This window comes from Oryx dammah, unplaced genomic scaffold (genome assembly GCF_014754425.2).
Source record: "Oryx dammah isolate SB20612 unplaced genomic scaffold, SCBI_Odam_1.1 HiC_scaffold_29, whole genome shotgun sequence".
Taxonomy (NCBI): Eukaryota; Metazoa; Chordata; class Mammalia; order Artiodactyla; family Bovidae; genus Oryx; species Oryx dammah.
In genome coordinates this window covers 59,524,812-59,536,423 of record NW_024070213.1, presented here as the reverse complement: position 1 = coordinate 59,536,423, position 11,612 = coordinate 59,524,812, and the positions used below count along the sequence as shown (strand labels likewise).

The window sequence follows — 11,612 nt, the reverse complement described above, 5'->3', positions numbered from 1 at the left end:
ATCATGTTCTTTTTATCTGAGATATTATCTTGGATAAAGTTTATTTTCAACAGGAGTTGACATAATTTGTTTATATCAAATATTTAAAATATGATTTAAAATCCAGGATTTAATAATAACAATAATATAAGCATGCTAATACAAATAGAAAATAGACCAGAATACAACAGTTAAGATGAAGATTGTGACTTCAAGTCTCAATGATCTTTTAAAATTTATATTATTATTTTATGCTTCAACATTCCTTTACTTCCTTAAAATCAATGAAATTCTTTTGATTAAGTCAGTAAAAGCTTGTTTTACTTGTTTGTTCCTCAGGCTATAAATAAATGGGTTTAACATGGGAGCAACTGAAGTAGTAAGTACTAACACACCCTTATTAATTGCCACTTCATCCTTTGCTGAAGGTTTGACATAGATGAAAATACAGCTTCCATAAGTGATAGAAACCACAATCAGGTGAGAAGAGCAGGTAGAAAAGGCCTTCATTTTTTGCTGAGCCGAAGGCAAGTTTATGATAGTCTTGATGATGTATGTATAAGACAGAACCACACACAGAAAGGTTCCAATGACAGTCAACACAGCAACGGTAAAAACCATCTGTTCTAGGAACCATGTGTCTGAACAAGAGATTTTTAGCACAGGAAAAGCATCACAGAGAAAATGATCAATGATATTAGAGTCACAGAATTCCAGTTCTAAGCCCAGGGAAGCTGGTGGAAATATGACCAGACAACCTGCTATCCAACAGCAAATAACAAGTCTTCCACAGATTCTACTGTTCATGATGGTTGCATAATGTAAAGGTTTGCAGATGGCCACATAGCGGTCATAGGACATGATGGCTAGGAGAAAAAATTCTGTTGCTGCAAAAACGAAGATAAAAAATATTTGACTAAAACAAGCATTATAAGAAATAGTCTTGTCCCCAGTTGATAAGCTGTATAAGAATCTGGGAATGCACACCGTGGTGAATAAGGTTTCTAAAAAGGAGAAGTTTTTGAGGAAAAAGTACATGGCAGTTTTAAGGTGAGAATCTACTAAAGTGAGTATAATGATGGTCAGGTTCCCAGTGACACTCAATGTGTAGGAAGCAAATAGAAATATAAAGATCAGAACCTGCATTGGAGGATCATCTGTTAGTCCCAGGAGAATGAATGTAGGTAATGATGTATGGTTTCTCATCACTGACTTGTGCTTCTTCTCAAGCTCCTCACAAAGTCAAGTGACACTGAACTGAGAAAACCTGTATGAAATTATAAGGCCATGGCTACTGGGTAAAAAAATCCAATCAATGCAATGAATAGTCATTTTCTTCTTTGATGACAATGATAGATCAAAACTTTGGAATTGTCAGCTCTTTTGGTGTTCATTGTAGGTATCCTCAAATTCAGGTTTTTCTGAAATAAGTTTGTATTAGAGTCCATATGTTTATACTCTTTGCATGTTCTCATCTCTCTATTTTTTCAATTAATTTAAATTTTGTCCCTTATATTCTGAAATGTATTTAGCTATAGAATTAGAAAGGATCATCTGGGCCATAAAATTTTGTGGATTTGATAGTATTCTTTTTCTCCTGAGTAGTAATTCGTCACTACTCACAGGTTTGAATGAGCTCACAAGTTGCTTGAAGTGTGGGTTCCTGTTAAATGTAAATTAATGACATTTGTATAAAATGTCAAACTGGAGGCCATGTGTGCAGCATCTGCATGCTTTTACTGCAATAACCAAAGAGTTATTTCATTTCATATATTTTACTTTTTGTATCAGAATTGTCATCTAAATAACATAGCTTTCCAATATTGCTATTACCTTGAAATTTCTGCATCAATATCTGACCTTCCCTCCATTTGCACTCTGATAGAACACAGCGTTGGATAAATACAACATAAACAAGTTACCTGATGCAATACTGGGCAAATAAATTATGACAAGGAAAAGAAAATCCTGAAAGAATTTAACCTCAGTTGTTTGTACTTCCAAGGTCCTGAAGGAGAAGGGGAGACAGGATGAGACACAGGCTGGAGACCAAGGACACATGACAATTCCTTTTCAGGTAGTATTTGAATTGGATCCTGCAACAGAAAAATGACATCGGTGGGAAAGTGTGAAGCTCCAGATAAAATTTATATTTAAATTTATTTATTTTAATCTTATTTAATTCTTTTTTCAATGAATGCTTCTGCCCTTTGAGACCCTCCAAGCCGGAGCTGCTAGCACTCTCCTCTTTGTGTTTCTGGGAACTCAGTGCAATGTGTAAGCTCAGTTCCTGGGCACCTGGAAAGTGAGTCAGGAGCCACTATTTTCCCTGCTGCTGACTGCTGGCAGGGGGGCACCCAGAGAGCATATGGGACTCAAAAGGCAGGGGTGGAGACACTCTCACTGCCTGCTTAGTCTGGCCATAACTCAGACCTGTCCTTATATCTGTATTGCAACACTATTTACAATAGTCAAGACATGGAAGCAACCTAGATGTTCATCAGTAGATGAATTGATAAAGAAGATGTGCTGCTGCTGCTGCTACTAAGTTGCGTCAGTCGTGTCCGACTCTGTGTGACCCCATAGACGGCAGCCGACAAGGCTCCTCTGTCCCTGGGACTCTCCAGGCAAGAACACTGGAGTGGGTTGCCATTTCCTTCTCCAGGGGATCTTCCCAACCCAGGGATCAAACCTGGGTCTCTTGCATTACAGGCAGATTCTTTACCATCTGAGCTGTCAGGGATGTCCACAGTCACATATAATTCAGCCATCAGGGAAGCCCACTAGTATGTGTAATTCAGATAACTGCTGGGAAGCTGCTATAGAACACAGGGAGTCCAGCCTGGTGCTCTGTGATGGGTGGGATGGGAGAGGGGAGGGATGCTCAAAAGGTGGGGATATATACATAATTATGACTGATTAATGTTATTTTATGACTGAAACCAACACATTATTGTAAAGCAATAATCCTCCAATTAAAAAAGAGTTAAAGATCCCGCATGAAAAAAATCTCTATTATTTGCGCACAGTGTTAATTCCTTAGTTTTAATAATTCCTGTATGATTACGCAGGTTGATACCTTTAGGAAAAGCTAAGTGAAGAATATCTGGGAACTGGCTGCACTATTTGTCAACTCTTCTGTTAAGAACAGAATTATTTCATGAATAAAAATTTACCAAATAGATATAAAAAAAGAAAGAAAACCAAAAACGCAAATAGTAGTTGCTGAGCACTTTCTATCTGCCTGGCAGGATGATGGGGCAAATCCTCACATGGATGGTTTGTCTGGTATATATGTCCTTTTCTCCAATTTTGTGCTTCTTCACCCATATTTTTGGGGGTGATGTCCATTTTATATTATCTATAAGTATGGAAAATATCCTTTGAAGTTAACATTTACAGTTAAAACTAAAGGTTTAATATTAATCAGCAATACCTGAATTGTGAGGATTCTGTCTATATCTAAAATCCAAAATTATAATATTAACTTCAGGCTTCCCTGGTGGCTCAGGCTGGAAAAGAATCCGCCTGCAGTGTGGGAGGCCTGGGTTCGATCCCTGGGTTGGGAAGATCCTCTGGAGGAGGGCATGGGGACCCACTCCAGTATTCTTGCCTGGGGAATTCCCATGGACAGAGGAGCCTGGTGGGCTGCTGTCCTGGGGCCACAAAGAGTCGGACATGACTGAACAACTAAGCACAGCAATAGGACCCCAAATGCTTGGGATCTTTGACCCCTTGATAGTACACTCGTGTGATGAAGATGTTCATGTTTAGAAAGGAATGTTACCTGTGAAACAGCTCTTCAGAGTGCTTCCACCAAAGGGAGCATTCAATTTCCACAAACCAAAGCAGCATTCTATACAAGTTTGCGAGGAGTCTGTTTCCTGATACAACTCTGTTCATTACCAGTTTCCCACCCATGTGCTTCCCTTTGCTAGACTGATACTGATACCTGTAGGTTTTTCAAGTCTTGGCTTAGTGTCACTTCTAGAAAAACACTTTCTTTAAACTTCATTGTGCAAGTTATTGGCTTCTATTTTTTGCCCCTCTAGTCTACTATGCTTATCTCTTTGTTACCACTAAATATGTGAGTGTGACTTTACTAGCATTGAGCTATTCCTTGTTTTTTGAGATTCCACAACAGTTAGCACTATTCAATGGTTATCAAGAGCTCAATAAATATATTTAGTGTAAAATTCATAAATTTTCTATGTGCTTTTCTGACTCAGAACAAGCAGTCTGTTTTCTCATTTAGTGACATTTTCACTTTCTTTTGGGCTTCCCTTGTGGCTCAGGTGGTAAAGAATCTACCTGCAGTGTGGAAGATCTGGGTTCCATTTCTGGGTTGGGAAGATCCCCTGGAGCAGGGAAATGCTACCCACTCTTCTGGCCTGAAGAATTCCATGGGCTGTATAGTCCATGGGGTTGCAAAGAGTTGGACATGACTGAGCAACTTTCACTTTCACTTTCATTTTCTTTTATGGGTAATTTTTCAATAAGTAATCAATCCCAGTTGGTGGTCTTCAATTTGTTGTCTTCAAAAAGTCACTTAGATTCTTTCATGTTTTATCTTTCTTGGGGTATAAATGACATAAGAATGTATATACTTAATATATACGCTATATATAACCTCTGTTGTCCATTTTCCTTCATTTTAAAAAATGAGGTCTTTAAAATATAAAAACTATTCCTGGCTTCTTGGAAGTGCAAAAAAGTCTACCAGTCATATTTAGTCTTAGACTAAAAAGAAAGTCATTTGAAGTTTTTTTGTTTTGATTTAAAATTATTATATAGTTGGTCTTCTCTTTCATTACATACACAACTCAAATATTTCCTATCCTTGTCACTGACTGAATACATTGTTTTCCTCCACTGCTGAATTATAAGGCATTTGCCTTAGAGGCTTCATGTAAATGATTACTTGGAATTTCACTTGGTTGCTTAAAAAAAAAAAATTCCTTCCTAATCAATAGATGGGAAAACAGTGGAAACATTGGCTGACTTTATTTTTCAGGGCTCCAAAATCACTGCAGATGGTGATTGCAGCCATGAAATTAAAAGACGCTTACTCCTTGGAAGAGAAGTTATGACCAACCTAGACAACATATTAAAAAGCAGAGACATTACTTTGTCAACAAAGGTCTGTCTAGTCAAGGCTATGGTTTTTCCAGTAGTCATGTATGGATGTGAGAGTTGGGCTATAAAGAAAGCTGAGCACCGAAGAATTGATGCTTTTGAACTGTGGTGTAAGAGAAGACTCTTGAGAGTCCCTTGGACTGCAAGGAGATCCAACCAGTCCATCCTAAAGGAAATCAGTCCTGGGTGTTCATTGGAAGGACTGATGCTAAAGCTGAAACTCCAATACTTTGGCCACCTGATCAAAGAGCTGACTCATTTGAAAAGACCCTGATCCTGGGAAAGACTGAGGGCAGGAGGAGAAAGGGATGACAGAGGATGAGATGGTTGGATGGCATCACCGACTCAATGGGCATGGGTTTGGGTGGACTCCAGGAGTTGAGTTGGTGATGGACAGGGAGGCCTGGCGTGCTGCAGTTCATGGGGTCACAAAGAGTCGGACACAACTGAGTGACTGAACTGAACTAAAGCATAGGAAAGGCAGATATCGGTTCCCACTTGGTGCCTAGTCCCACTGTTTAGCCTAAAGTGTTCATAGAAAAACAGAATAACGGAAGAACAGGGAATGTTTTGCTAAAAGTTAGCCTCCCTATCTCAACACCAGGTTAAAGTTCATAAAGGGAGAGTATAGTATTTCCAGTGGTGAGACAGGAGTGAATTGTCTCTGCAGCCCATATCCCTCCCTCAAGTCCTGTTAGAAGGACTGCAGGTATCTGACTCTCCCAAAACTTCAGGCAGCCTGTATGTCCTGAGGAGACTAAACTTTTTTTTCCAAAAATGCCACCATTTTCTTCAGTCATTTGTATTCCACCTTCTAATAACACTCTCTTGAAATTAATTGACATTGATATTGATACAGATATTGAAAAATTAGTTTTTATTAAAATGTAAGAGACTTTTAGAAGATGAGGTCACAGTCTTATAAAACATAAGCAAGTAAGTTAGTCAATGGAGCTACATTCACTTATTTTATACATTTTTTTTTCTTTAATGAAGGTCAGATTAAGGCAGAGAATGCTTAAGAGCATCCCTCTGAAATTCCACTGCATTTAGAAGAACTTCATCATATTGATACATGAAAACAGCTACTCAATGACTGAGAAGTCATATTTCATAAGTGGTTGTTGAAACCATTTGTAAAATGTTAAACCAAAAGATTATATAAGTCGTTTTGATATAGATACTTTCCTCAGAGGAAAGCACCATTTTAGAGTTCATGAAAGGCACAGAAAATTATAAAAATACTTCTCTCATGGTCATAATCTCAGATATTTGCTGAACTCCAAAGTGATAAAGGTTGAAAAAGTTGTCCAGGAAGGTGTTATGGTGGAGAGACGTGGGTGGTCTCTGACCAAATTCTTAGGAGCACAGACATACTCACAGAGGGCTCTGTAGTTGAAGAGTTTTCACTAAGTCGTCCTCCACCCTCACAAAAGGAAGATTTTCTCAACAGAAAGCCTGTCTCACCCTGAGCCCAGGAAATCTCTACTCTGGAACTACAGAGCTAATAGTAGCTTAAATAGCTAAGTAGGAATCTCTTACTGTTGTTGAGGAAATGTGATTTTCTGATATTTCTGGCAGAAGGGCATATTTCTAAACTGATGTAATTTTTATTTAAAACAAAAACTGATCTAATTTTCAATTAAGTGAGCAAACAAACATGTCCTTGGTGGTTCTGTCTTAAATGTTACTAATAAATCTCTTATGTAATAGACTTTGGGGAGAGAACAGGAAACACAGACCTGGAGAAAATGTCTTCAGAGAGGCACTTGTATTTAACATTAGCATCAGAAGAAGGCCAAGTATGCAAAAATTAGTATTAGATTATAAGACAAGAGGCAACTATCTGTTATTTTATTTCAACACTATGTTAGGCATTTGTAACCTGATAAAGACAAGTTTTCCAACTTATTAACCCTGTAAAGTTTGTAATTAATTTTTAGTATCAGTAAAACTATTCAATTTTATAATAATAGAAAAACATCTTTTATCAAAACAACAGGCAAAGTGATAACTTACTATTGATAGTTTTCAGAAGTATCTCCCAAATCTTCATAATTCTTTTGTTTTTATATCTCATGGGGCTTTTTAGAAACAATGAGCCATAGTTGATTTACAGTGTTGTGTTAATTTCTGCTTTACAGCAAAGTAGTTCAATTGCACATACACATGTTATTTTTTATATTACTGTCCATTATGGTTTATCACAGGAGACTGACTATAGTTCCCTGTGCTGTATAGTGGGACCTTGTTATTTACCCATTCTATTTATACTAGATTGCTCCAGGTAACCCCAAATCTGCACTCTCTCACTCCCTCCCACCCCCCAGCAACCACAAAGCTGTTTTCTATGTCTGTGAGTCTTTTTTGCTTTGTAGATAAGTTTCATATTTTAGGTTCCACATATAAGTGATATCATATGTATTTATCTTTCTCTTTCTGATTTATTTATTATGATAATCACTAGTTGCACCTGTGTTGCTGCAGGTGGCATTATTTCATTCTCCCATTGTATATATGTACCACATCTTCATCCATTCATTTGTTGATGGACATTAGATTGTTCTGCATGAGGCATTTTATTTCTATATTTATTTATGACCTTATTCTATTTCATTAAAATTTTAATGTATATTTTTGCATTGATAGTCACTATGTTACATGATTATATATTTTTAGTTATATATTCACATCTTAAAATGGTTTCTGTATGGTTTAATTTTAATATGTCTATGTGTAATTTTCTTTGAATATCCCTTCTGTGAATTCATTTAACTTCTTAAGTGTATATATTTAATATTTCCCAATATTTTATAAATTTCCAGCCATAAATTATTCCTATAATTACTGCCCCATTCTTTCTCTTTAACTGGGCTTAAAATTACACACATGATAGACTTTAACATTGTACCATTGGTCCCAGAATATCTTAACAAATAATTCTATTTCTCTGTTTTACAAGGATTTCACACTTCAAATCTAATTTCAAAGTCATTGCCTCTTTCTTCTGTAATCTCAGTCCAGTAATTAAGCTGAAATGTGACTTTCTGCAGAAACATAATATTTTTCATTTCTAACATTTTCCTTTTAATACTGTTTTCTCTTTCTTTTCTGAGAGTTCTTAACTTTTAATCTTTTTTCTTTATCTCATAAAGCACAGTTGTGTGATTGATTTAACATCTTTGTATGGTGGTGGTGTGTGTGTGTGTGCTCAGTCATATTTGACTCTTTGTGGCCCCATGGACTGTAGCCTGCCAGGGTCCTCTGTCCATGGAATTTTCCAAGCAAGAATACTTGAGTGGGTTGCCATTCCTTCTCTAGGAGATCTTCCTGACTCAGGGATCGAACCGGAGTTTCCTGTGTCTCCTTTATTGGCAGGCAGTCTTTACAACTGTGCCACCTAGGAAGTCCAACACCTTTGTATAATACTGCTAATTACTGAGTCATCTTGGCCTTGGCACCTAAAGATTATTATTTCAGTTGATGATTATCTTTGGAGTGGATCACATTTTGCCTATTCTTTGTATGTGCAGTTATTTTGGATTGTAGTCTCACACTTTACTTATTACATTGTTTAAACTCTGGATGTTATGTGCTGTGTAACTTTACCATCTGGGCCTATTACATTGTTAAAACTCTGGATTATGTTATATTCACTTCGAATATGTGAATAATTTTCTTTAAGCTGGTGGTCAGCTCTGTGAAACTCAAACTACAAGCTCAGTCTCATTTTTTTCAGTGCTGACTGAACTATCATTTTAGTAATTTAAACCTTTGGTAAAACTGTTTTTCTTTTTGTTGGTGTTTGGATCATGGTTATCTGGTTCCAGGTTCATCCTGAAATATGTGTATGCTTATACATGTTATTAAGGATATGCTCTTTTCTGACTCTTTGGTGAGTTCCTGCATCTATCTCAGACCTGCCCAATACTTTCCCCTGTATACTGTTATTGTACAGGATTTTCTATAAATGATAGTTCCAGTTGGTTGATGTGTTATAAGTATCTTTTGTATTCTTGCTGGTTTTCTGTCTAGTATTTCTTTCTGCTACTAAGTGAAAGTGAAAGTGAAGTTGCTTAGTCATGTCCAACTCTTTGTGACCCCATGGACTGTAGCCTACCAGGGTCCTCTGTCCATGGACTTTTCCAGGCAAGAGTACTGGAGTGGGTTGTCATTTCCTTCTCCAGGGGATCTTTCTGAACCAGGGATTGAATCCAGGTCTCCTGCATTGCAGGCAGATGCTTTACCATCTGAGCCACCAGAATTATTTAAATTTTAAGCTATAATGGTAGATTTGCCTGTTTTCTAATATCAATTTTTTCTATATGTATTTTGAAGTTTTGTTGTTACATACTCTATTATTAATAGTTTGCTAGGACTTCAGTAATAATGTAACATATGGTGGAAAAAGACAACAAAAATACATTGTCTAACAGTTCTGGATGCTAGAATTCCCAAATAAGATGTTGGGAGATTGGTCCTCCTGAAAAGAGGAAGCTGAGGAACAATCTCTTCCATGCCTCTTTCTGAGCTTCTGTTGCAGTCAGTATCCTTGGTGTTCCATCACTACAATTGAGATCTCTAGTTTCTGCCTGCATTATCATCTGGCAATCTTCTTCCTCTATGTCACACAATTTTCTCCTTATTTGCTTCTGTCTCTGCATCCAAATTTACCCTTTTTATAAGAACAATTATGATATTGGGACAGTTCAGTCACTCAGTTGTGTCCGACGCTTTGCAACCCATGAACCGAAGGACTGCTTTGAAGCTGAAATTCAAATATTTTGGACACCTGATGTCAAGAGCTGACTCATTTGAAAAGACCCTGATGCTGGGAAAGATTGAGGGCAGGAGGAGAAGGGGATGACAGAGGATGAGATAGTTGGATGGCATCACCGACTTGATGGACATGGGTTTTGGTGGACTCCGGGAGTTGGTGATAGATAAGGAGGCCTGGCATGCTGTGGTTCATGGGGTCTCAAAGAGTCAGACATGATTGAGCAACTGAAATAACTGAACTGACTAGATGGACCTTCGTTGACAAAGTAATGTCTCTGCTTTTTAATATGCTGTCTAGATTGGTCATAACTTTCCTTCCAAGCAGTCAGCGTCATTTAATTTCATGGCTGCAATCACCATCTGCAGTGATTTTGGAGCCTGAAAAAATTAAGTCAGCCACTGTTTCCACTGTTTCCCCATCTATTTGCCATGAAGTGGTGGGATCAGATGCCATGATCTTAGTTTTCCAAATGTTGAGCTTTCAGGCAACTTTTTCACTCTCTTCTTTTACTTTCATCAAGAGGCTCTTTAGTTCTTCTTCACTTTCTGCCATTAGGGTGGTATCATCCACATATCTGAGGTTTTTGATATTTCTCCCAGCAATCTTGATTCCAGCTTGTGCTTCTTCCAGCCCAGTGTTTCTCATGATGTACTCTGCATATATTAAATAAGCAGGGTGACAATATACAACCTTGATTACTCCTTTTCCTATTTGAGACCAGTTTGTTGTTCCATGTCCAGTTCTAGCTGTTGCTTCCTGACCTGCATACAGGATTCTCTAGAGGCAGGTCAGGTGGTCTAGTATTCCCATCTCCTTCAGAATTTTCCACAATTTATTGTGATCCACACAGTCAAAGTCTTTGGCATAGTCAATAAAGCAAAAATCCTAATGAGCCCACCTGTACTTGGTAAGAGGTAGGGCTGGAGAAAGAGGAGTTAGGGTTGGAGTCAGGTTGAGGTAGGGCTTATTTTCTGCTTAATGGCCATGTGATGTAGGAAGGGATTGTGTCAGATCCCAAGTTGCTGGAGCAGAAGACCTGAGGGTTGGATTGGAGCTGCTCTTCCCTTTAGGTAGGAGAAGGTCATGGCAACCCACTCCAGTACTCTTGCCTAGAAAATCCCATGGATGGAGGAGCCTGGTAGGCTATAGTCCGTAGGGTTGCTGAGGGTCAGATAAGATTGAATGACTTCACTTTCACTTTTCACTTTCTTGCATTGGAGAAGGAAATGGCAACACACTCCAGTGTTCTTGCCTGGAGAATCTCGGGTTTGCTTCCCTTCCCCTCCCGATTCCGTGTGTTTATTTCTCGCAGCCTTGGTTGTACATGACTATTGCCAATCTTCACCTAATTCTCAGTGAGAATTACTCCACATGTAGATATATAGATGTATTTTTGATGTGTCCATGGTGGGACAGCTGAGTTTTGTGTCCTCATACTTTGCCTTCTTTATCTCCTCTCTGGGTAAAGGACTTTTGTTTGTTTGTTTGTTTTCCTTTCACTATTTTGACCATATCATGCCAGTCCCAGTAGCTTGCAAAGTTTCTGCATCAGTAAGGTCTTACGGGATTCTCTCTTATGTAATCCAGTTACATTAATTTTCTTTTCAGATTATCTTTTCTTTTTACTTTTTTCCATTTTGACTATAATGTTTCTTGGTGTGACTTTTTTGAATTGATCTTGTTTGGGATTTTCTGTGCTTCCTGGACTTGGCTGTCT

General features: G+C 37.9%; 1 protein-coding gene across 1 annotated transcript; it reads right to left on the bottom strand.

Annotated features, from left to right (window-relative positions):
- Positions 1-246: 246 nt before the first annotated feature.
- Positions 247-1,185, bottom strand: LOC120857384 (olfactory receptor 6C2-like). Its single transcript, XM_040232826.1, has one exon. The coding sequence runs from the start codon at positions 1,183-1,185 to the stop codon at positions 247-249; it is 939 nt and encodes a 312-aa protein (XP_040088760.1).
- Positions 1,186-11,612: the final 10,427 nt, after the last annotated feature.